A 27,327-nucleotide genomic window follows, 5' to 3' on the forward strand; every position below is an offset into this window, starting at 1 on the left:
ACTTTATGGACTTGTTTTATCCATGAAAAAATGATCACAGAAAATATAAAGTAATTCTGAACCTTCTTGTCCAAATTTTAATTCTATAATTAAACAGTTCTTATATGCATTCAACTCTATATTGTGAGAAAACTTATAGGAGTGAATGTATTCTAACATAAAATACTACATAAGAATAAAAATTAAATTTTCATTTGATACTAAAAGGTTAGAAATAAAAAGAATGGAAACATTTCCTCTTAAAGTCTATCTTAGACAGGAAGAAAGAAGGAAAAAAGGAAGGGAGGAAAGGAGGAAAAGAAAGGTAGGGAGGGAGGAGAATGGAAATTGTTACCTTTACCAACTGGCTTAAAAAAGCATACCCCATGAAATAAAAACCTGAGTAAAGTAATTATGTCTCTAAATAACCAAAGGGATGCTGCCAGTCATCCAATGGAGAACTCTGAATGGTTCAAAGATCAGCATTAGCTCTATCTTGAACTAACAAATCCATTCCTGAGGTCATTCAAAGAGAGCAAGATTCTCCCCTGCTCTCTTTCTGTCTCTGAAACAAACCAACTCTAAAATCCAAATAAAAACACAAGAGCATTTTCAGTCTTTCTCAAGACTGGTTTTAATGTTTGGGAGTTTTACTCTAAAATTTGAACCAGACACCCCATTCCACAGATTCATTTCCCTGTGCTTTCTCCTTGAATCCAAAATTGTATATGATGCTCCCTCACCAATATCCTAATTCTGAGGGCAGTTAAGGTGGCACAGTGGGACTGATCTTGGAGTCAGGAAGAATGGAGTTCAAACCCGACCTCAAACACTTGACCCTTACTAGCTGTGTGACCTTGGGCAAGTCACTTAACCCTGAATGTCTTCTCCAATCATCCTAATTCCTATCTGGACACTGGACCCAATGATTCTGGAGGAGAAAGTGAGTCTGGAGTCTCAGCAGAGCATGCCACTCACTCAAATTCATGTGCTTGTCATGGCTTCTGTTCCCTGATAGTCTTAGAGAAGGAAGGACAAAAATATCATCATCATCACCACCACCACCACCACCACAACTACCACCACCACCAGGAAATTAGTAGTAGCAACATGTGACCAAGACCCTAAACTCACAAAAGGATTTCAAATATAGTATCTAACCTAGTCTAGAAACGAATAATCAAGACAGAAAACCAAGATCAAAGGATAGTGTACAATTCTATCCCTTTGAACTCAACAGGAAAATAAATGGAAAGGGAAATAAGAGTTTGGCAAAAAAACCTTGTCAGAGCAACAAACCTCAAAAATTTGAATGGACTAAACAGAAACTAATAACATCATGAGGCAACAAAAAATATTAAAACAAAATCAAAAAACTGCAGAAAACAACTGACCTGGAAAAGATATCAAGAACAAAAAATAAAATCACTGGACTATAACACCAAAACAAAAGAGAGTCTAAACAATCTGTCTTCAAGAAATCTTAAAAGAAAACTGCCCAGATCTCTTCTAAAGAATTCACCAGTCACTTTCTAAAAGAAACCCCAAATTGAAAACTCCAGGAATATCATGGTCAAATTTCAGAGTTTTTCAGGTCAGAGAAATAATAATGAAAAACAGCCAGAAAGATTGAATTTGTATACTGAGAAACAAAAATCAATAACATACATGATTTAGTATTCCAAGAACTTGAATATGATATTCTAGAAGGCAAACATGAAATAACCACAGAGAGAAAAATATTGACTTTGGTAAAACAAAAGTCTTTTAAAAACATTCTTGATGAAAAAAGACCAGAGTTACAGAGAAATTTTGAAGTTCAAACACAGAAGCAAAGAGTTATATGCTAAAAGAGAAAACAAGGATAATCTGTTTATAAAACATTCAAATATGGGGAAACAATACATGTGTCCCCTCTGACCCCATTATCAACAGGGTTCATAAGAGTCCAATTAGTCAAAAGTAGTTATCTTTTGTCTTAATGCTTTTAAGAAAAGATTGGAAAGGGGAAAAAGAAAGTATGCTGGAGAAGGAAGAGAAAGGAAAGTTAAGAGGAAATTATCTCACAAAATCAGGGCGCACAAAGAAGTTATTTATGCCAATGAGGAAAAAGGGAAGGGAAGGAAGTGGATGATTCTTGAACCTCATTCTCATCTTAAGTGGCCAAAAGAACAAAGACACACAGACACACAGTTAAATACAAAATTCCATTTTGTTCAACATGAAAAAAGGATATGGGAAAAGGTGGAAGGAAGAATTAGAGGAAGAATAGATTAAAGGAAGGATGAGTTCTAAGTAAAACAAGTTCTAAGGAACTACAAAATTATTCATAGATCTTTTTGAGGGGGCAATGAGAATATGAGGGAGTGCCCATAAACTGGGGAACAGATGAACAAGTTACTGTATTATGAATGTGAGAGAATATTACAGTGCTGAACACATCAGCATAATGATCAATCAGGCTAACAAAATACTAATGACAAAAGATGACACCCATACCTACATTGAGAAGTGAAGGATAAGGAATTGCAGAATAAAACAAAAACATATTTTGAATATGGTCAATGTGGAAATTTGTTTTGATTGACTATATTTGTAATGAGTTTTATCTTGTCATATTTTCTAATTAGCTACCTATCTCTATACATACACATACACTAACATACACATATACACAGAGAAATTTTAGGCAAGAATTTACTTCAAATTTTACTGCAAAACAGTTAAAATTTCACATTACAAGGGGCAGCTAGGTGGCATAGTGGATAAAGCACCAGCCCTGGAGTCAGGAGTAAATGGGTTCAAATAAGGTCTCAGACACTTAATAATTACCTAGCTGTGTGGCCTTGGGCAAGCCACTTAACCCCATTTGCCTTGAAAAAAAAATTCATATCACAAGGAAAAACTTACAAGATGGTCTTCCAGTTCTGTTAGAGTTTCCCCAAAAATGGATTATCTGAGGGTCACTATTTTGGTAATGGATCTTTTAAAATTTGCAAAAACCATCCTTCTTGCAGAGGTTTAGGACTGAACCCATATTTAAAGACAGTCTAGATGGAAATAGTTGTCAGAATGTGCAATTGCACTGATTAGACCTCTAAGAACCTTGGGTCACCTCCTATCAAAATAAAGTCATCTTGTACTACTACAACAAAAATGTCTTGAACTATGTGCTCCAGACCTCACAGAAACATTAACTTAGAGAAGTATTATCAAATGATAAATGTCACTTGGATTTTAATGATTAAAATTATTTGTACTGGTATTCTCCTAAATCGGGAGGTTGGTGGCAGAGGGGGTAGAGTACTGAGCCTAGAGTCAGGAAGACTCATCTTCCTGAATGCAAATATAGTTTTAGACATTGACTAATTATGTGACCCTGGGCAAGTTATTTAACCCCATTTGCCTCAGTTTTCACATCTGTAAAATGAACCAAAGAAGGAAATGACAAATTACTTCAATATCTTTGTAAAAAAAAATACCAAATGGAATCATGAAGAGTCAAACACAAATGAAAACTGAATGAACAAATTCTCCTAATGAAATATTTGTTTCATATACATGCATACATACATATGTTTACAGCTGAGATAAAAGATGGTCCTTGCTACAAGTGACATTCCAATTTATGTAAAGTTCCTTTTTTTATTTTAAAATTACCTTGCAATTATTCATAAAATTATAGTTTGATGATATAGGATTAGAATGATAATTAATAGTAAAAACTGAATTAAAGAAATGGCAAATGATCAAATATTAACCTTTTAGGTATTTTCAAATTTTAATCCTATGGATTACTAGACTTTATAAATCAAGAATATTGAAAATCAAATATAAATACTTTATGCAATAGCTTTATATTCAGTACACTTTTTAAAAACATGTCTTTCCCTAAATTATATTTATAATAAATTTTATTTTATATGTTTTATCTAATATATTTTTATCATTTGAAAAAGTCCCATCTTTCAAGAAAATAAATGACTCCACCAAACAATTATTAATTAGTATAACAGTCACCTAATAACTATGAGGAATTACATGTCACAATATTAAGTAAATACTGACAATTGAGCAAAAAAGAGCTAGAATGACATTCATAACTCCCCTACATAATAGTTTTTAAAGACAATTATGTTAATAAACATCGATTTTCAGCTAGCTATAAATGTTCTTAAAATGTATCTATGAGCATATTATCCTTTCAGAAAAATAGATACATAAAAACATATGATTCTGAGCTTATAAATAAAAACAATAGTTATACAATAATTCAACCTTATAAAATAGGATAGTTAACCATTTTATATTTTATAGGTGAGGAAAAACTAAAATGTTCAGTGGTTAAGTGCTTTTGCCTATAGAAAAGCCATCCAGTTAATAAATAAATGGCAAAATCAGAATTTAAACCTAGTCCTTCTAATTCTAAGCCCAGTACTTTTTTCACCATACCAAGCTTATTCTCCAAATAAGGACAAAAAAGTCATAAAATTATCTGTTTTTTTTACTAGATCTGTTTAAGAAATTTGATATTTACTTTAATAAAACTCATTTACAATGATGCTAATGTTAAAGCTGTGATTTGGTCTGAATGGTCTCAAATTTTAATCAAACCCCATTTAAGATTCAAAGAGCTGGTTATTTTCTATATGTTAATTGTATGAAACTCATTGATGACTGATGAGATTTAAAACTGAAAATTAACGTTTCCTTCTAAAGAATATATGTATCATTCCACACCCATTCACTGCAGAGGTAGGGTAGTATATGCTGTCAGGCTCCACTGTATTATTTGTTTATGCTGACCTTTTTTTTTTCTTCTTTTAAAAAAGGGATGAGTCACTGGGTGGGAAAAAGAAAAGAGGAACATAATCAGGATTGAAGGTCAATCACCATTTATTGAATGCCTTCTATTTGTGAGGGACTGTGTGCTAAGCAATGAGGAAACAAAGGAAGGCAAAAGACAGTCCTCTGCTATCAAGGAGTTCCCAGTCTAATGGGGGAGATAGGAAACTAACAATATATAATAAGTTCTCTATAGAATAAACAGGAAATAATTAGCAGAGGGAAAGCACTAGAATTAAAAGAGATTTAGACATCAGGCTTCCCATAAGAAATGGTATTTTTAGTTGGGAATCAAAGAAAATCAAGAGAAACTAGGCAGCAAGATGAAGAGAGGGAAATTTCAAATATTGGAGGTGAGTGTTTTGTATCAATGGTTCAAAAAGAAGGAGGCTGTAATTCTAAGATTGGAGGAGATGAAAGGAGAATGGGGCAGGAAGTTTGAATATGAAGGAACACTGAATGTCAAACGCGATTTTTTATTTCATCCTGGAGTTAACAGGAGCCAAAGTTTAATGGGATGACATGGTCAAATCTGAGCTTTAAAACCATTTTGGAGACTTAATGGAGGACAGATGAGTGAGAAGAGATTTGTGGCAGATAAAAAATAGTATTGTAAAAATAGTATCAAATAAAAATATTATTCCTTTTGTGTATGTAATCTAAGAAGTCAGAGTTTACTAATTTTGAAAATATTTTTAAAAGTGAATTCATTTTTTTCAAAAAATTAAATTTTTAGTTCAGAATTTAACTATGGGGCAGCTAGGTGGCGCAGTGGATAGAGCACTGGCCCTGGAATCAGGAGTACCTGAGTTCAAATCCAGCCTCAGACACTTAATAATTACCTAGCTTGCCTTGGGCAAGCCACTTAACCCCATTGCCTTGCAAAAACTAAAAAAGAATTTAACTACATACTACTTAACTATAACCAACTATAAAAGTATCATCTCAATTTCTTGAAATTAAAGAGTAAATGTCTTAGTATATTTCCTTTCTAAATCCCATTATAGCATGGAGATCATCTAAAATCTTGAAGGCTTTCAAGGTGGAGCAGAAGCTCAGTCAAGTTACACCAAGCTAGAAAGGTTTCAAATCACCATCATCATCACCATCATCTAAGATTTACAGTGTTTGTAGTTTTTCAAAATATTCTTTATTCATTATCTCACTTGATCAAGTCCCTCCCAGGGAAAATCAGACTTGCTAAGTACAGAGATACAATACACCCAACAAGCAAGTCATTTGGTGATGACAATCCACATAACAAAGAAAACCAGATACCAGTCCTCAGTCCTATGCGATCCCTTCTATTCCTGTGGCAGTGCAGGCTGAGTGGAAAAAAAGGGGGAAACAATTTTTAAACTATAAAATTAACTTAGCTATTATTTTTCTAAATATAAGATTCTTACTCAGGGTACAACAAATGAAACCACTACTAGGATAAATGCAACTTATCAAGCTTGACAGTTTTGCTATAAATGAATCCATAAAATCAAAGGTAGTCTCAGCTAAATGAAAGTATGGTTAATGGGTTTTCCTTGTAGAGGTAAATAAAAAAGATGACAATAGTGGATTTTATCATGTGTCCAAGTACATCAAGCAACATCAATTTATGGGATAAACTTGGCCATCTTACAGTGTAACTTTCAAGGTAAACATCTGCCCAAAAAAACCCCATGAAAATTACAGCTTATATGTCAATATCTGCTACAGAGGATGAGCTAAAGAAATGCTATACAGAACTCCATAAGAACGTCTAAAGTAAATCAACATAAACCTCAGGAAGCACAGGATTCTCTTTTACTAGAAATCTTCAAGCAACAAATGGATGATGGCCACCACTTGTAGAAGGTATGGTTTTGCTAAATGGTCTAAGTTTCCTACTAACTCTGAAAACCTGTAACTCCCAATTCTAAATCTATGAGACTAAGCCATTCAACCTATATAAAGACTTTAAACAAAGAGTCAGTCAAAATAGTTAGTAGCTTTTTTACTTTCTAGTGCAGCCTGATGAGAATTCTACTTAGGCTAGAGTTTGCAGGATGCCTTCAGATGTTCCCTTCAGCTTAATTTATAAAATTCAAATTCTTTTATTAGTCATTCAAGGCACTCCAAAATCTCTTGACCACCCTACTTTACCAGATTACTTTTATGTTACCCTCCCATCTATGCATTCTATACTCAAGGCAAAATTATTATTTACTGACTCCACAAATAACCCCATACCCCAGACTCTGGTTTAAATTCTCCCTCTAGTGCTTAAGTTTCATTTTATTCATCTGTGACATGAGGATAGTAATACTTGTACCATATACCTCACAGGACTGCTGTGGGGCTCAAAGTATTTTGCAAACCTTAAAGCATAATATAAATGGCAAGTGATTATTATTTTATTTACTAGACTTGGTTTAAGGAACTACCAATGATGAAATTCCAGCTTTCACTCACTTGATTAAGTTCATCATCAAAACTCTTATCTCCCTGAAGCCTCCCAGAGAGTTCTACAGATACTGAATAAATATCTTCTAAATGAGTAAAATCACTACCTATAGAAACCCTATTCTGCTCTGTTAACTGCATAAAATGGTAGAAAGTCTTGTACAGGAAGAACAAGTAATCAAAGATCGGATGAAGCAGCTCTCTAAACTCCAAGGGTCAAGCCAGCTCCAGGAGGGCAGATTTTGATTTCTTTGCATTGCAGAAGTACTCAGCATTTCAGCCTAGGACAACTGTTACCAAAAAAAAAGAAGGGTCTTTAAAATGAGAGGGGTTACATATACACATGATTGCTAAAAGTCTCCTTCTACCTCTAAGATGTTACAAACCTATGAATTCTTTTTTATTCTTTAAATTTCATCAAGTACATTTTCCTTCCATAAACCAGGACTGCCCCTAAAAAATCTGAGACATACTGTTACATTAATTAAAAACGAAATAGATTTTTTTGAGGACCTAATCTAAAAACTTGTAACAGTTGTTATAATTGTTTGTAACAATGACTTGTAACATAATTTATAACAATGATTCTTTGGGGAAATATGGACTGAGCACTTCTAAGAAAACTAGCTAAATAAACTTTTGGACCACAAAACTGCTCATAAATTTGAGGACAGTAGATTTTAAAAGGTGATGTAAAAATGATTGTCTTATATATCTATTTCATACTGATAAATGCACTGTCCTATGACTTATTCCATGCAATGTCTAATTTGATCTATTTTTAAAATAACTTTTACATTGTTTGTGTGTGTGTGTGTGTGTGTGTGTGTGTGTGTGTGTTAAATCACATAATACTTTTTTGTTAAGGTAAATTTGATCTTTAAGTTTTTTTTTCTTCTAATATCATTAGAATAATTTTTACAGCGAAGATAAATAGTGATTTAGGGAAACATTAACCTTCACTAAAAAGAATGGCCAAAATTATATTTTTGGCTACTTTACCTTCCAAAAAAGAAAAACAATGGGATCCCTTCTCAATATATGATTGAATAATAGTATCGAACAGTACTGAAACCTTCTGTAAGAATTCAAAGTACAGAAATGGATTCCATAAAAATACTGAATAAAATTATCAAATCGAGTAACATTTTCTGAACAAGTGACTAGCAAAATTATGAAGCTAATAATGACTACGATGAAAATTACAATACTCACTTTGTTGTCTTGTGTCACAAGAATGCTTGCACCCCCAGGTTTCAAAGGCACTTCTTCCATTGCTCCAAACACATCTGTCTCAACAGAAAAGGTTAATTCAAGACCCAGATCACTAATATCATTATCGAGGATCCATTGCAAATTTTTTGCATATTCTGGATCTATTGATGCCACATCCTGGTAGTTTACAGGAACACCTGAAAAACACACACATAGGCAACTGTTAGATGCTGAAATCCTTCTGCTTTTCTGTCAGTTTAATGGTAGAACATTGCCCTCTACTGCTCTATGATAAAACTGAAAAATAAAACTAAATTCATAAGATAATTTAATATTATTCCTATAATTGGAAAGAATCTAATGAAATATTATGTTTAAATGCACCTGCTTTCCTGCTTCTTTACCAGAGAAGAATGCATGAAGAAACATTCAAAAACAAAGGGGACCTGATTTCACTGATATAGAGTATTCACAAGCGAGGAAATTCCCACTATCAATGCAAGTTGACACCTCTGCAACTTAAAAGTCTTAGAAAATTTCCTAGCACACTGAAAGATGACTTTGTCCTAATCACATAGTAGGTATGTATCAGAGGTGGCATTTCACTCCATGTCTTCCCTGCTTTGAAGTTAGCTCTTTATGATGTCTCTCATCCTGTCATAAATAACTTTGTTAATGATCTATATAAGATTTTTAAGTGACCATTCTATTAGGCATAGTCAATTACCTATCTTCTAAAACATATTAATACAAAAAAAACTTTTGGCAATTAAAATCATATTTCTGTTTTCAATTAAAAAAATCTTTCATTTTTATAAAACAAACCTTAGACTCACAACATTCTGTGTTCAGCATTTTAGTCAAATCCTCTTTTTTATGTATGAATTGGGATCCACTTTTTTCTGATAAGACAATATATGTACAATCATGTCTAACATTTTCTATATTAATCTTTTTGTGAAAGAAGAATCAGAACTAAAGTGAAAAAACCATAAGAAAAAAACAAAACAATTAAAATACTATGACCTGCATTAAGACTCTAAACAGGTTTTTTTAATCTGAATGTGGATGGAATTTTCCATCACAAGACATTTAGAACTGTCCTTGATCACTGAAGTGATGAGACGAGCTAAGTCCATCATACTTGATATCAGCACACAATATTACTTTTAATGTGTACAATGATCTCCTGGTTCTCCTCATTTCATTCAACATCAATTCATACAAGTCTTTCCTGGCTTTTCTAAAATTCACCCACTCATGATTTCATACAGAACAAAAATATTCTTCCTAACATTCATATATCATCACTTATTTAGCCATTCCCAAATGATAGGTAACCCCTCAACTTCCAATTCTTTGCCACTAAAAAAAAAAGCACTGCTATCAATATTTTTTTTATTTTCCCCCCATTTTGATGATCTCTTTGGGATACAGACCTGGAAGTGGTACTGCTGGATCAAAGAATTTGCAGTTTTAAAACATTTTAAGCATAATTCCAAAATTGCTCTCCAGAATGGTTGGATCAATTCACAACTCCACTAATAAATTCATTAGTATTCCAATTTTCCCACCTGGGATCAATCCACTTCCTTAAAAATTAACCTGCTGATGGCAAAAGGAAACTGAGGGGATGTGAATTAATTGGGAAATGGCTGAGCAAGGTTGTGATGTATGAATATAATGGATACTATTGTGCTTTAAGAATTGATAAGCCAAAAGATTTCAGAAAAAACCTGAAAACACTTACCATGAACCGATGCTGTGTGAAGAATTAGGAGAACATTGTATACATTAATAGCAACATTATGTTATGATCAACTATGAAAGACTTAGCTCTTCTCAGCAACACAGCAACCAAAGAATTTTAAAAGATTTGTGGTGGAGCATGAATGCAGATCAAAGCATAATATTTTCATATTTTAAAATTTGTCTTTTTCTTCTTTCTTGTGGTTTCCCCTTTTATGTTTATTCTTCCTATACAATATGATTCATATGAAAATGTTTAATATGATTGAGTATGTAAAAGCTATATTAAAGAACTGACTTGATGAGGGGAATGGAGGTGAGGGAGGGGGAAAATTCTACAAAAATGACATGTAATTAAAAAAATAAAGTACAATCAAGATAAAAATTTAATCTGCTACAAGACAACTAAGCTACAAAAATAACATGAAAAATTACAAAAGAATGTAAAGGAAAAAATTTTAAAAAGAATTTAGATGAACAAAAATTACAAAAGAATATAGAAGAACTAAGTTATCTCTGGACTTTAAAAAACAGTCCTTCAGTCTAGACAATGAATCATTTTTTTAAAAGTTCGATATTAAAGTAAAAAATAAAATGTTCCTGATATGGTCAGTGGAATTTTAAGAATTCAGTTTTTTTCAGAGCTGGACACAAGGAAAACAATAATCTAAATATCAAAATATTCTAGGCTACTTCAACTTATCTGGAAGAATTTAATATAAGTTTTATTTTAATAAGAAAAGTAGCTTCCATCAAGGTCAGCAAATGAAGACAAGTCAAAGATGGATTCAAAATCTCCAGGTAGAGGATGGCTAGGTGGACATAGAGTGGATATAGAGCACTGGCCCTGGAGTCAGGAGTACCTGAGTTCAAATCCAGACTCAGATACTTAATAATTACCTAGCTGTGTGGCCATGGGCAAGCCACTTAACCCCACTGCCTTACAAAAAAAAAAAATTTCCATGTAGCTAAAATATTGGGCTCCAATATAATGTTCATATATTCTTTTACTGTCTACTCAGACGTTTTGTGTCCCCTCCATGTTAGTGTTTTCTATCTAAAGTTCCATCTTTCACCTTCCCCTCTTCAGTTATAGCTTCTATCCACAAGACTATCAAATTTGGAATTCTTCTCAGAACTACAGTACCAGATGTCCTCAAACTCAACATATCTAAAAATTGTACTCATTGTCTTCACTCCCTTCATGTGTTTTTCTCTAACTTCTTTGTTTCTGTTTATAGATCATCAGCAGTCTCATAATCTTAAAAATTATCTTTGATTCCTCCCTGCTCCTCACACCTAATAACCTCCCAAGTAGCACCTCACATCTAATACCTCCCACCCAGCACATCTAATGAGCTATCAGATCCTATTATTTCTACATCTGGACTATCTCTAGCATCACAATATTTAAATAAATCTAGCTGGGGCAACAAAGTGAAACTATGGATAGAGTGCTGGGCCTCTTGAAAGACTGGAACACCTGGATTCAAATCCAGTCTCAGACACTCATTAGCTCTGTTTTTGGACAATTTACTGAGTCTTCCTTTGTTTCCTGAGTAAACTAAACTAGAGATAATGGCAGCTGCTGTGAGGATCAAATGAGATAATATCTGTAAAATCTGATACAAAGCAGTAGTTGCTACTTTATCCTGCTATAAGAGCATCCTGACTGGCCTTTTGGACTCCAGGTGTTTCCTAGTTCAATCCACAGGTCCCCACTCTGTTTCTCTCTAAAAGTATTTATGAATCACTTGCTGTATGCCAGGCACTGTGCCTGATGCAGGGGATACAAAGACAGTTCTCAACTGGTCTCAGTCCTTGATAAGCTTACATTCTGTTGAGGGAGGTACAGTGAAAAGGAGGTGACTCTGGAAAGGAAAGCACGGAGGACTGAGGAAGGCATGCTCTGGACCTGGGGAGAGCAGGAACAGAGTGATATCAGAGGAGGGCAAAGGACAGCTGGGTGTTAAACAGCCAGGACAGGCGAGCTGCGCCTGAAAGGGAGGGCAGGGAGAGATCTGAAAGAGAAATGACATCAGCCAGCCTAGCACACCAAGATGACGTGGGGCCCCTCCAAAGCTGACTAGTTTCCCATATCTTAGGAGAACATATACTCTGAATGACCACTCTCAGACTTCCACAGTGTGGGCTCTCCTATGCCACCTACCTCACAACATCAGGGGCATGCTGTCTATGTTCTACCAGCTTCTCTTCTGCTCTCAGCCTGCCCTTTCCTATGCCCATGCTATCTTCTCCAGACCCTGTCATCCTTAATCTCTGTAGAATTTTTTCCTCTAAGTTCTAACTCAGATTTCTACCCTGTCACTACAATCTGATTCAGTCCAGTTAAATAAAAATGATCCTTCCCTTTTCAAATTTCTCCTGGTATATAACCCAAGTCTTTTCTGTACAGTATCCCTTGTGTCAGTTTTTGAGTTTAAGCTCCTCAAACAAGGGCTTCTTACACGGCTTTCTTTGCATCTACAGGATCTAGTATGGCCCAGAGCCTTGTGTACAGAAGATGCTTAATAAGTGATTGTTGAAATGGTACATGAAGTTAAAAATTTTACACTTTAAGTATCAAAAGATTCTCAACTGAAATCAGGCTTTCCAACACAACTTGCATTGTACTCTTCAATTATTCTATCCTGTTGTGCTGTTCTATCACCTTCCTGTTACCTAACGATGCTGCTAAAAGACTGGTGGGATTTATGACTGTGGTTAAGGGAAAATTTAGAAGGAATAAGACAAGTATTAGGGAAAGCCACCAACTCTATTTAGTGTCCAAAACAATACAAAATAACAGTTTCCCAAAAGTTAAGGAAAAACATTGTCTAAGGAAGGCATTAATGGATTGATAGTAGAATCATACCAAGAATGTGCTTGTAGAATGATCTTGTAAAGTAAATGTTGACCAGCTGTCTGTGGTTCAAAGCTAAACCCAAGATCTGTCCAGCAAACCGGAAATAGTTCAAGTGATCAGGATTGACATATGAGTTGCTATTAGGCTGGAAAGTTGTTCCTTTTTAAATTAAAAAAAAAAGATTTATCCTCCATTTTGAGGGAGGAGTTAATAGAGAATCCACATTTTAAGAAAGGTAGTATAATAGAGTGAAAACATAACAGTTTTAATTATCAAAAGATTAGATATATAGAACACATCAGGATCAAATTTATAAAATATAAACAGCATATTCAAATAATCAACATGCAAAATGGTTAAAGGGAGAGATCCCTGCCCCAGGGTAGTTTACATTCCATAACAACATTATTTCATTGCTGACATAATATCCCATAAAGTGCTGTAATATAAATTGACTATATTTTGGACAAACTTGAGTTAATAAATATTAATGTTGTATAAAAGTTTCAAAAGTAATCATGTCTGTAGAATATGTAAATTATTCAATGGAAAGGGGGATAGGAAAAAAATCATTAATTCACTTCTATTTATCAAGGGAAACAGTTGTATAGGAAATAAAATTTCCATTCAACTTTGACTAAAGAAAAGAAAATGTCTAGAAGAGTAAGAGTCCATTCTATATACGATGAAGAAAAAACAATGCAATTTAGATAAATAGAAAAGTATGTAAGTCTTTAGTAAATAGGCAAGAATTAATAGGCAAGAAATAAAGAGATATAAAAATATGAACTAAAAACAAATAAAAACTTCCAAGTACCAAAACCATCTTGAAACAATGAAAACAAACTTTGTACCTAGTGGTACATGTCAAAAAAAAAATCAACAAGACTACTCATCATAAAAATCCTTTCTTATCACAAAATACTTAACTAAACTCAATTTGAATTTATTAAACACTAAGTGAATGTTAGGTGCTGGAAATGCAAAGACAAATTTTAAAAAATTCATTATTAAAGAAATACAACTTAGTAAAAAATAAATATGCAAAAAGAAAGGAAGCACTAACAAGGTCAATCAGGAAAGGCCTAAGAGATGACACAAATTAAACAGTGAAGGAAATTAAAGATTCTAAGTAGTACAGGTAAGGAGGAAGAATATTCCATTCCAGGAACAAATGCTGCACCAGATTCTGGGAAGCAATCTTGGGGAGAACTCAGAACCTACTAAGAAGTAGTAAAGTGCTATAAGCTGCGAAATATAAGTCAGAACTTTATGAAGAACTTTAAATTTTCAACTAAGCTTGTATTTATGCTAACAGAAATAGGGAGCTAATGTATACTTTCTGAACACAAGAGAAAATGGTCAGATATGCCTACGGAAGATTTTGTGGGCAACTGTGTAGAACAGAAAGGATAATGGAATTGGCATTATAGGAAAGTGGGCTCAAATGCCAGCTCTACCATTTATACTCTGTATGATTTCGGACAAGTAATCTCACCTCCCAGAGCTTCCATTTCCCCATCTGTAAAAGGAGAGGTTTAGAATAGATGACATCAAATAGATGACTTCTATCCTCCCTCTGTAAACCTATAAATTTAAGAGGATGGACTGAAGAAGACACAGACTTACAAGCTGAACGTTAAAGCAAAAATCACAATGTTGCTAACAAGCAGTAGGGTGACAGTATAATATAAAACCTAATGCTAAAGACCTTTAACTTAAAAATAAATATTTTAAAAAATCTTTCCCCTTCTACTTCACTTGCTCACTATGCTTACAAAATTAGAAGAAGTGAAATAAACTTCAAGAAGAGATAAAATTTGTAAAAGTGTTTACATTTTGAGAAATTTTTGCATTCAGTTTAAATCACATAGAATCTGACAGTAAATATCTTGTACATCCACCATTTCTAATTTCTCTGTGGTAGTAATTAATGAAAACACTATGTCCAATGTACTGGCAATAAGGAAGAATGTAAAGGTTAGTAGTTTCAAGTAAAATTCAGATATCAATAAGATGGTTGTCATTAGCCTTAAGCCTTTGCAATCCTGACTATATCACTATATTACTATATATAAAAATATTTATATATAGATATATTGAAACTGTTCTATATAAAGTTACCAGTGATATCTTAATTGATAAATCCAATTCTCTTTTCTCAATCCTTATTCTTTTTTCACCTTTCTGCAACCTTTGACACCAACATTCTTGATGCTGTCTTCTTTCTAGGTTTCTTTGACCCTGCTCTATCCTTCTACCTGTCTGACAGGTCCTTCTTAAATTCCTTTGCTAGATTTTTATCAAAGTCACATCTACCAACCATGGATACCTCCCTAGACCTCCCCTGGGCCTTCTTTTCTTCTTCTTCCTTTATTCTATTTCACTTGATGATCTCATCAGTTTCCATGCTTTTAATTTTCATCTCTATGGAAAGGATTCTCTGTTATGTTTCTCAAACCCTGAAGTTCTCATGAACTACACACTGCAGCTAAGTGTCTTGATTGGATTTTAGGCATTTTAAATCAACATGTCTAAAATGGAACTCAATATCTTTCCTCCAAAACCCTCCCTCCCTTCTTCCTAATGTTCTTAATGCTATCCAGAGTACCACCTCTACTCTCAGTCATCCAGGCTTACAACCTAAGGTGTCAAACTCAATTGTACAACTCTTATCTGAATAACTGCAGTAGTCTTTTGGTTGGCCTTTCTACCTCAAATCTCTACACATTCCAATCTAAAATTGGCTATGTTATCAAAATGATCTTCCTAAAGTACAGGTTTGACCATGGCACTTTCCTTCCCCTTACACCTCCAACCTGCCATTTGATCAATTCCAGTGGTTCCTTATTATCTCCAGAATCAAATATAAAATACTATTTAACTTTTAAAATGCTTCATAACACAGATCTCTCCTACCTTTGCAATCTTCTCACACCTTACTCCCTTCCCATGTATTCTACAACCCTGTGACACTGGTCCTTCGTGATATTCCTTGCTCAAAACATTCAATTTCTCAATTCCAGATATTTTTCACTGGCTGCCGCTCTCTTCTTTCTCATCTCCACTTTCTAGCTTCCTTCAAGATCCAGTTAAAATTTAACCTTCAATCCTATTTCCTTTCCTTCTGAAATTACCTACAATTTATTCTATACATATCTTGCTTGCCCAGTTTGAAAATTGTGTCCCCCATTAAACTAAGAGCTCTCTGACAGCAAGGACCTGGCTTTTTTTGCCTCTCTTTGTATTGCCAGCACTTTACACATAGTAGATATTTAATAAAGATGAGTTGGTTTATTGATTGAAAATCATTTAACTTCAAGAAGTTACACAAGAAATTAAATAATTCTGATCTTGAAACAATTTCAATGCATTAAGTGTCAAAGAGTAATAAGCTCCTGTAAAATTAGATGACAAAAATAAGTTGTCTTTTTTAGTTTTAAAAAACAAGTGTAATTATGATCATAAACATGGAAAAGAGGGAGAAAGGTTCATTTTATAAATACATATATAGCTATTATGGTCCTGAATATTCAACATTGTTATAATAAAAATAACACTAGATTTTGGTTCAAAAAAATTGAATTCTAGTCTTTGCTCTGCTCTTTCTTCAGGCAAGTTACCACACAAAGCTTAAGTTTCCTTATCTATGATGAAAATATCTGACTTGACAATTTTAACAAATGAGACTTTGTAAATAAATACTATACTCTGAATACATTAACATATTATGCAAATGTAAGCTATTAGTAACTGTCAAGATAAAAGAAATTATACACTTACCATCAGCTGATTGAGTGAACAGTGCATAATCAGGGTTAATTATCTCATTAGATAAAATATCAAACCACTCCCGTACAACCCCTTGACCCTAGGATTGAAAGAATAAAAGTAATCAATAATGGAAAAAGAATGCTTATGTACATAATTTTTAAATATGTTGCAATATTTTTAAATGAAGAAAACATTTTAATAAATATATTTCCATTTACTCTCACATTCTATTGAATTCTATTTCAATCTTTTTTACATAGTGATGTACATTTCACTTATTTTTATACCCACCATGCCTTCTTCTCCATGGAAACGCACAGCAATCCCCTGTTTTAGCTTTGCACAATTTGCTTTAGAAACAACTTCACAGCTACTCCTAAAAATAGAATCTACATATGTAGCACTGATTAGTTTATCTCAATTCCAATTATCAAAAAAATTTTTGTGAATCTCATATGCATTAATTTCTTTGTAAAATATACCTCTGTGAACAAGTAGGATATCATTTTCATTCACTGGTCTGTGTACCATGTCTGAATCTGATTGCCCTGAATGCAAATGTTCATAGAACCACTCACAACGATCTTTAAAAGGCTACCAAAAAAAAAAGAGATGTTAAACATTACAATTATATAATTATCATCTTTGCTTTAAGTATTATGCAAAATACTCTGATTACAAAGTACCATTCTGAGACTCTTATGAGTAATTAGCTAATAATGTTCAAACATTTCAGCAACTGCTCACAAAATAAAAGCAGAACTATGAACAGCATACATATTTTCCAGAACTTACTAACATTTTCAATAGGATACCCTTGATAATTTAGAAATTTATGCTCAGACATTTAATTTCAGACATAGAATTGAACACATCTATACAAATTAGTGTCTTTTCAAGCTCAATAAGGTTTTCAAAAATTAATTCCCATGCTCAGAAAACATCACATTATGCTTCATTTCATTTTTAATTAAAAGTCCCATATGTAGCTTTTTTTTGGCCCTATATTTTGTTCATTTTTAGAATGAAAGATGGTCTTTTTATTGGCAATTAAGTAGAATTTGGTACCTTTTCCTCTTTCAAAAAGCTCTTTAGCTAATAAAATATCTGAAGACAAATGTAGATATTATAATTAATTACAAAGTAAACAAAATGGTAATAATGAACTTTTGTAATCCATTAGAAAATATTTACTCAGAACTTATATTTGGCAAGGACTGTAGGAGATGAAAAAAAGAAAGCAGAGAGTAAAATCTCTGTACTCAAGCAATCTATAATCCAGCTTAGGACATAAATATAATATGAAACAATCAGGTAACAACACAAAGGAGTAGATATTTAGGTGTTTAAAGTATGTGATATCTAATCAATAGATTAGACAGGAATTTTGAGTTGGGAAAGTAAGTGGAGGTCAAAACAGTTGAAATTTATCATAAAAGAGATGACTTTAAAGATTCATATATATATATATATATTTAGGTTTTTGCAAGGCAAATAGGGTTAAGTGGCTTGCCCAAGGCCACACAGCTAGGTAATTATTAAGTGTCTGAGACCGCATTTGAAGCCAGATACTCCTGACTCCAGGGCCGGTGCTTTATCCACTATGCTAGCCGCCCCAGATTCATATATTCTTAAAGCTAAAAGGAGATCTAGAAATTCTCTGGTCCAATTTCTCAGCTAAGAAAACTGAGGGACAAAGTCATAAAGGTCATGACAGAAATGAAGCCTAAACCCAAGTTCTCACTTCTATTCTTTCAAATGCTTTTTGCTGTCTATTAAGTATTAAAATAAAATCAAGGTTTTGTATGAATGAAAAGAGAGAATTCCACTTTGAAAGAATTAACATGAAGAAGGACAGAAATAGGGCAGCTAGGTGGCGTAGTGGATAAAGCACCGGCCCTGGAGTCAGGAGTACTTAGGTTCAAATGCGGTCTCAGACACTTAATAATTAACTAGCTGTGTGGCCTTGGGCAAGCCACTTAACCCCGTTTGCCTCGCAAAAATCTAAAAAAAAAAAGACAGAAACAAAGCATTCTTGCTTACAATGGGCACTATGAACTTAAAGTACAGAAGAGGACTAGTTTTGTTAAATTCAAAAAAGAAGAAACGATTTTGGTTTGGTTTTTATCATTCAGGTGACATAATTCTGGCAAGCAATAAACTGCATTTGGATGCAATAAACTGCATCATGCTCCTATGGTAGGTAACTTTATGCCCCCAATACATTTTCATCCCAACTTCCCTTCTCCCTTTTTAACTTCCTTTTGTCTTCCTCCAATAGACTATTCACTCTTTAAGGGAAGAAACTTTGTTTTTATTTCTGTTTGTATCTCTAGCATTTATAACAGTTGGCACAAAGTCAGTGCTAAGTGACTAGGAAAAATACATAGGAAGGGCAGGAATGGAGAAATAAAAAAATCCTCTTCCTCCCACTTCCTCTAAAAACAAAAAAATCCAACTTCAGGAATAAGGAAATTACAGTAATAAACATGAGGTAATAAAGTACATTTCACTAGGTAGTGACAATGAAGATGACTGAATCTAAAACATCTTGAAGGAAAAATCAATAGGATTTGATAACAAATTAGCCCCAGGAGGTGAAGAGGAAGGTCAAGAGTCAAAGAAAATAAGACTTATTGCCTGGAAAAATGGATGATAACAATGTTTTAACAGAAATAAGAAAACTTGAAGAAAGATGACAAAGAGAAAAAGAAATCAGTGAGGTCTCAAATATATTAACTTTTAGAAGCAAAAGTCAATCAGAGCTCTCTAACCAAAATAATCCTCTATTTCAAAAATCTTACTCATTTTACAAGGCCCAAATTGCACAGCACCTCTCCCTAGACAGTCTACTCTGATCAATCAAGTCAGAAATGATTCCTCCTCCAAAATTCTCTACACCACACTCCATTACAATGAGATTTTAGTGTCTAGAATAAAATTTAAATTGCTTGAGGACCTATTTTTTTTTAAGGTACAAGAATGTGAAGTAAACAGAGTCAGGAAAACAATGGAACACAAAGTAAAAGGAAAAAAAACTGTTGTATAATTATGGTCACAGAGGGACGGCTAGGTGGCATAGTGGATAAAGCACCAGCCCTGGAGTCAGGAGTACCTGGATTCAAATCCGGACTCAGACACTTAATAATTGCCTAGCTGCATGGCCTTGGGCAAGACACTTAACCCCGTTTGCCTTACAAAAAGATAAAAAAAAAATAAAAAATAAAAAATAAATAATTATGGTCATAGAAAAAAGGGGATAAAAGGCACCTATCACTGCAGATGTAGATGACTTTGGGTATGGCATATATATTGAACATATTGCTAAACAGTCAATGGGCTCATTGATTTTTGCAGAATCTCTTTTTACCCCCCCTTTAAAAAATCTTCATTACAAAGAATGGCTCACTGAATCAAGGGAAGGAGAATACATCCAGGAATTAATAATATTTGTCCTTCATTCTTGAAGAAGACCATGACATCAGGCATGATGCCATGACAAGCACATGAACTGGATTTGAGGGAGGGGGTACTGTGCTAAGTCACCAATCTCACTTTCTCTTCCAGAGTTATCTGGTAGCTGGATATGAATCACGGTCGCTAGAGATAGCCCTGGAGGGAAGGCAATCAGGGTTAAGCAATTTGCCCAAGATCACACCACCTAATTGTCTGAATGTGGAAATTAATGTGATGTGAAAATACTATCAATAAAAATTTTTTAAAAAAAATTTTAATCAGAGTTAATTTTTGAAAATTTATTTGATGTGTAGCTAATTTTTCTACAGTATAGGGTCTATATATTACCATATGCTAGTGGGTGGTTTGGGTCTACTATATGCAATTCAAATGGTATTTCATCTGAATTCTAAAGTACAACCAATTAATCATAAAACAATAAGAGTTTCTACTTAAAGGCAATACTTATAGAGAAGCTTTTAAAAGAAATGCCTAAATACAAATCAATACAACGCTCACTAATCATTAACTTATCCGCCACTATCTAATTGAGCCTTATTCCTAGATATTGATTATAAAGTTTTATTCTAACTGACCCTGAGAGCTTAGCTTGGAGTCAAAAGTCCTTCCACATGATTTGTATTCAACTTTAAAGGCTACTAACAACAAAATGTCTCTGGGCCGCACCCACAAATTATCAGTTGCTTTTCTGTATTAAAACTCACAGATGACCTATTCACTCTACTTAGAACTATTTGAAGGCTAAGTCCATCCCTCATTTAACTTTATACTATTCTAAATAAACCAATAGACTGTAAAGTCCTTAAATATTTCATGTTACATTAATCTTTTATCCTATGAGACTTGCACATGGCCCCCCATACAAAGAAAGTGATTAATAAATGTTTATTTAAAGTTCCAACTAGATTTAAAGTTTCCAACTAGATTTTAAGTTTTTAGTGGAGGTCAGGAGTCAGTCTGAATCTTTCCCTTTTTACCTCACAAAAATGATACTCAAATTTATCTTGATGACAATGATGGAACAAATAAAAATGTTGTTATTCTAATTTGACATTTTAAGGAACTGAAAGAAAGAATATAAAACACCAATAGCAAATATTACTATTTAATAGTATACTTTTATACTTTGGTGCTTACTACCCTCCCCCCAAAACTCCACCAACAAGCTTCCACATCCTTCTTATAATAAGTAAATGAGAAAAACTTCTATATTCTACTTCACAAATAAGTAAACAAGTTCCTCTAAGACAGAAGCAGAAGTATCAAGTTGATGGACCTCCCATTAGACAATCTGGTTAAAAACAGAATATGTGTTCAAAATTCAAATTTGAAAACAGTTTTTGCTTTCATTAGAGATAAACCTCAAAGACAGAGAAGACTCTACCTGTGCTTTTATGATATGCATGAATCTTGACATCAGCTCAGGACACTCAAGGAGGAAGTGAAAATGATCAAAAATTATTTTGGGATTTCTGAGGGGGAAAAAAATATTTTACTTAGCAGAAATAAACAATCTAGTAAGATGTAAATTCATGGCAAAATGTGTACACAAAGTCATAAATTAAAACATATCCATCTTGAAGTTTCATACAAAAGATATAACAAAACATTTTATTTATATTAAGTTAAACATTAGGATAGATCTAAAAGCCTTACCTATTAACAAAGCATTTAAGAACTTCATCATGTTTGCATACAAATTCTATAAAACGGGGTGAAGTCATTCTATAGGAAAAGGAAACAAAATTCATTAAGCTCGGGACACAAAAGAGCTACAACTTAATGAAATAATATAATATTATAATCTTAACACTAGGATCTTAGTCGATTAATATGTATTTATTGAACAACTGCTAGGTGCCACAGACCACCAGAGTAGGCACTAGAATACCCCTAATTTGAAATCAACTTATATAGATAAACAAGTACATATATCATATACCAAATAAAGAGAATAAAAATAATACAAAGTAGTTAAATATGAGGTAGTTTAGGACAATTAGCCTTATTATGGGGGGGGGCAAGATAGGCTTGAAATAGAATGTGGTACTTGAACTTTGTCTTAAAGGAGAGAGAACACTTGAGGAACTATAGAGAAAATGCACTCTAGTTAAGGGAAAGAAAGGTCAAGGCAAAGAGATAGAAGACAGTATTGTTTGTGAGAGGAACAGAGAAATTCCAACTTGATTGGAAATAGCAGGGAAAGAGATTGGTGTATATCCAGTGAAGCTAGAAAGCGTCAGGTTCAGAAAAAGTTTAAAAGATAAACAGAAGAATTTATATTTGATTCTAAAATTAATAAGGAGTCACCAAAGTTGATAAACAGCAGTCCCATTCTCAAATACAAATTTAAGGAAAATCACTTTGGAAACAATGCAGAAGACAGATTGAAAAGGGATCAAAAGTCGATTTTCTTGAGTTTTAGAAAAATGAGAGTATACAAAAAACCTCTAAAAGAGAAATACAAACAAAATTCTTAAAGAATGGTTATATAAACAAGTCACTTTTTGCTTTTAAAAAATTTTAAACTTAAGGAGCAGGGGATAGAGTACCAGCCCTAGAGTCAGAAGGGCCTGAGTTCAAATTTGGCCTCAGACACTTAATTACCTAGATTGGGATCTTGGGCAAGTCACTTAATCCCATTGCCTTGCAAAAAAAAAAAAAAAAAAAACCAAAAAGCAAAAAAAAATTTTCAAATACTTCAACATTGCTGCATAATATTGGGTTCATATTTATAAAGTAAATAGATATTTAAATTTACTTTTCCTTCCCCTACATTTCTAATTCTTGAAATTTTATAATGAAGAACTTAATGTTTCTTTAAAAGTAGAGACCACAAGGGGTAGTTAGGTGGCATAGTGTATAAAGCACCAGCCTTGGAGTCAGGAGTACCTGGGTTCAAATCCGGTCTCAGACACTTAATAATTAGCTAGCTGTATGGCCCTGGGCAAGCCACTTAACCCCATTTGCCTTGCAAAAACCTAAAAAAAAAAAAAAAAAAAGTAGACCATGGGGCGGTTAGGTGGCGCAGTGGATAAAGCACCAGCCCTGGAGTCAGGAGTACCTGGGTTCAAATCCTGTCTCAGACACTTAATAATTACCTAGCTGTGTGGCCTTGGGCAAGCCACTTAACCCCATTTGCCTTGCAAAAAAAAAAAAAGTAGAGAAAAAAAGCACTGCCTTCTAAAAACAAGATGTGTTTAAGACCTCTCCAAAAACTTAACGAATGTAATGTCTTATTACTAAAATTATTATAAAGATTTTAGAATTGTATTAGTAAAAATGAAAGTAATAAGCAAAAAGCTTCTTACCCTGGAGGCATCTGACAAGAGCAACACATATAAAAAGCCTGAATGACAGCACTTAGCCTGTTGGCTGTCATGGAGATAACATCCTGACAATCCCCACTAGCTTCCTGCTTTCCTGCAACATTATCTGGTTTAGATTCCCCTGTGTCAATGGATAGATTTTCTCTGCTCCCAGTTCCTGGATTGCCAAATGGAGGAAGGGAAGTAGCATCTTGCTGATCTGGTCCCTTCTGCTTCAATAAAATAGATGTGATGTTGGTCGAGTCCTTTTTATTTTTCATCAGCTCTGTGGCTATTAGCACAAGCCATTCATCTAATGAGTGCCACAGCAACTCCAAAGGCTATGAAAAAAATGAAAATTTTAAAACAATTGTTAATTTTTTTAAAAGTTCATCAACTTATTAACAAATTAATTCTTTAAATAGCAGAATAATTTCCAAATAATTATTTTTAAAAAATCATGCCAGTTTACTTTTTCAAATTGAGGTGATAATTACAGGAAATAACAGTTTTAAATAAAATAACTTTATTTACAATGAAAGGAAGAAAAATTAATTTATGTAAAAATACAAGAAAATTTAAAGATGGGAAAAATAAAAATTCAGGAATAATTTTGATTATTCATCATATAATCACTTTTTTTAAAAAGGTATTCAATGTAGTAACACAAATATGAAACAAAAGAACACTGTATTCAAAGTCAAAAGATTGCTTCCCTCAGCTCTGTTATTTGCCAGCCTCAGCAAGAAATTTCCCCACTCTGAAACCTAGGTTCTTTAATCTGTACAATAAGGGATTTGTAGTATAGATGGATATGTAAAATGCACTCTACCTCTAAAATATTATAAACATTATTAAATTTGTTTAATTCATGATGGAAAATTCTATCCACATCCTGAGAAAAGAATATGGAATCTGAATGCATACTATTTTCACTATTTATATTATTAAAGTCACCCTAGGGAATTTATTACTGTATGGAATTATCAACTTGTTCAATGTCAATTGACATCATGCTTTTTAATCATTTCAAAATATAAATTTACATTTCTAAAAGATTCTAAAAAATTGACTTTCTTGATTTAATATGCCATTAACTTAATTGTGTCATTCTCATAAAGAACTCTTCAAATTAAGACAATTTTGTAAGGATAAGACAAAAATATGGATTACATAGTAAAAACCAGTCCCAAGAATTACTGCATCCCTAAAACAGTCATTTGTAAATTGAAAAATAATAAACCACCATTAAAAAAAGGCTTGTGGGAAAATCCATCCCTCAAACTCCATAAGGGAAAAAAAACTTTAACCGATGCGATAATCTTTCCCTACCCCTAGTTGTCTTCTTTGCCCTATTATATTCAACATCTTACATTATCTTCCTAGAAACTTATAAAAATAAGAGCTGTCTTTAATATTCTTAGTGCCTACTGCAATGCCTTGAACAAAGTATGAGCTTAATAAACATTTGTTGTATTGAATTGTTGCCTTATTTCTATACTATTCTGGATATCACTTTTCAAAGAACCATTCCTCAGTTCAAAAGATATAAACAGATAGTTTCCAAGGGAAGAAATCCAAACTATCTAAAGTCACATGAAAAAATGCTCCAAGTTACTAATAATCAGAAAAACATAAAACAACTGAGGTTCTACCTCCTATCTATCAGATTAGTAAAGTTGACAAAAGAAAGGAAAATGAAAAATTCTCTAAGGGTTGGAAGTGGAAGGAGGCTGCTGGTGCAGCTAAATTAGTACAGCCATTCTGGAAAGTATTTTGGAATCTTCCCCAAAGGTAACTAAGCTATGCATATACCAAACTTGGTCCAACAATATCACTATTAACATGAAAGCCCAAAGAAAACAGCTCTTTTGGGAATGACCCAAAACTGGAAACTAAGGGAATGCTCATCAATTATTAACTGAATTATTAGCTGAATAAATTAGGGCATAGGGTTGCAAAAGAATACTATTGTAATATGTAATGAAGAAAGACACAGTTTTGAAGAAACTCGATAAGTCTTATTTGATTTTCTTGACATTGCATATTTGTTACTAGGGTTATGCTTTTCTTTTTTGTTGTATTTTTACAGTACAGAAAGGGACGTGGGAAGAGAAAAATATATATAAATTTACAAACATTTTAATATTGAAAATAGAAAATATCATTATTTAAGTGTCAGAAACATTGAAAATAATGTTTGAGAATTCTGTATAATTATAGGATAACAAAATTAGACACAGTGGGGGGATAGGGGGTCACCTAGGACTATCTACAGGCAGGTTCAGACTTTCAGGATCCCAGACAGAGAAAAAAGACTTCACAACCATTCTCAGTTATCCTATAAGGAATTCCATAGAATCATAAGATTTATAATGAAAATTATCTTAAAAATCAATTAATTCAACTTCTTCACTTTACAGATTGGGGAAACTAAGACCCAGGAGAGGTAATCTTCACTTGTAACTTAAATCTTTCAAGTCACAACTTGAGTATAATTCCCCCTTCGTCATATCCCTAGTCTGTTTTCATACAGATCTCAAGCAAAAACATTTATTGATCACACAAACTGGGCTCAACAAACCTATCAAAACAGTTGTCTATTTACTCAACAAGAATTATTACACACCAACTAGATAACAAAGCACTAACTGAAGGAGCTAAAAAGATCATCAACATGCATGTATTAAATAGGCTACCTCTATGATAAAAGTTATCTCTAAGTCTTCCACAACTACAATGTGGAGGTGGTGACTCAGAATCTGTGATAGTTATGTCAGTGCAGTATAGGCCCTAGAAAGCTATAGTCTCGACCCAACAATCAATTCATTATCTATTAACTAAGAAATGGCTTAGCCAGTTTCAAATCACCAGGTTGGCCAGAGGTTGATGAGTTTTGTGATCACATACTTTGTGATTGTATAGAGATTATAAAAAGGGAGTTAGTAACCAGAACAATGAAAGAAATTACAGATCCTTAAAGATATAAAAGTGGATTAAATCACTTTTCAAAATTAGTGGCAAAATATAGGCATAACCCATTTCTAAAAAAATATCTGGGCAAAATGTTATTTCAAGCAATAAATAGTTCAAAAAGAATATTACCAAAAAAGTTATCTTATTATGTAATTCTGCTATCTCTTATACTTTATGTTTCTTCCTTAAGGATATTATTTCTCTCTCATCACACTCAACTTAGATCAATGCATACCATGGAAACAATACAAAGCCTAACAGACTGCTTTCTGTGGGGGGTGGGAAGCAAAGGGGGGGGGGATTATAAAATTCAAAATAAATAAAATCTTTCTTAAAAAAAATGCTATAAACCAATGATTGGAAATGTTATCAGCAGTCCCACAACTTTATTGTGGATTTGTTTCTAATACTTTAATAAGTTTATTGCAAACTGCAAAAGATTGCTGCAAACTGAAGGAGGCCTTTACCAAGCTTAAATGGCAGAGTATCAAAGTGATTTGGCAGAACAATAAAAGTTCATAATCACTATTATTCAGTGTTATTAATATGATCTTCTGAAGATTCACTGAGACCCTAAATATTCTCAGTCAGATAATATCACATACTTTAATTCTGGTGACAAGTCCATGGTAAGAAAATATTTTTTAAAAAAATATGCCTATAAATTTCTGTTTTAGTAACAATCCCATAAATAGGAAACAA

General features: G+C 33.3%; 1 protein-coding gene across 6 annotated transcripts in view; it reads right to left on the minus strand.

Annotated features, from left to right (window-relative positions):
- The window catches only part of HACE1 (HECT domain and ankyrin repeat containing E3 ubiquitin protein ligase 1), a 93,822-nt gene that overhangs the window by 12,237 nt on the left and 54,258 nt on the right, over positions 1-27,327 (minus strand). For 5 of the 6 annotated variants that reach the window (XM_074187250.1, XM_074187252.1, XM_074187251.1 and 2 more), the window contains 8 exons: positions 23,653-23,990; positions 21,998-22,066; positions 21,726-21,813; positions 17,347-17,458; positions 17,156-17,253; positions 16,874-16,961; positions 13,100-13,249; positions 8,476-8,672 (listed from right to left, as the gene is read on the minus strand). In XM_074187250.1, coding sequence (XP_074043351.1) covers positions 8,476-8,672; positions 13,100-13,249; positions 16,874-16,961; positions 17,156-17,253; positions 17,347-17,458; positions 21,726-21,813; positions 21,998-22,066; positions 23,653-23,990 — 1,140 coding nt within the window. The remainder of the gene's footprint in view (positions 1-8,475; positions 8,673-13,099; positions 13,250-16,873; positions 16,962-17,155; positions 17,254-17,346; positions 17,459-21,725; positions 21,814-21,997; positions 22,067-23,652; positions 23,991-27,327) is intronic. The other variant, XM_074187249.1, reaches the window with a different exon arrangement.

Source organism: Macrotis lagotis, chromosome 5 (assembly GCF_037893015.1).
Source record: "Macrotis lagotis isolate mMagLag1 chromosome 5, bilby.v1.9.chrom.fasta, whole genome shotgun sequence".
Classification (NCBI taxonomy): domain Eukaryota; kingdom Metazoa; phylum Chordata; class Mammalia; order Peramelemorphia; family Peramelidae; genus Macrotis; species Macrotis lagotis.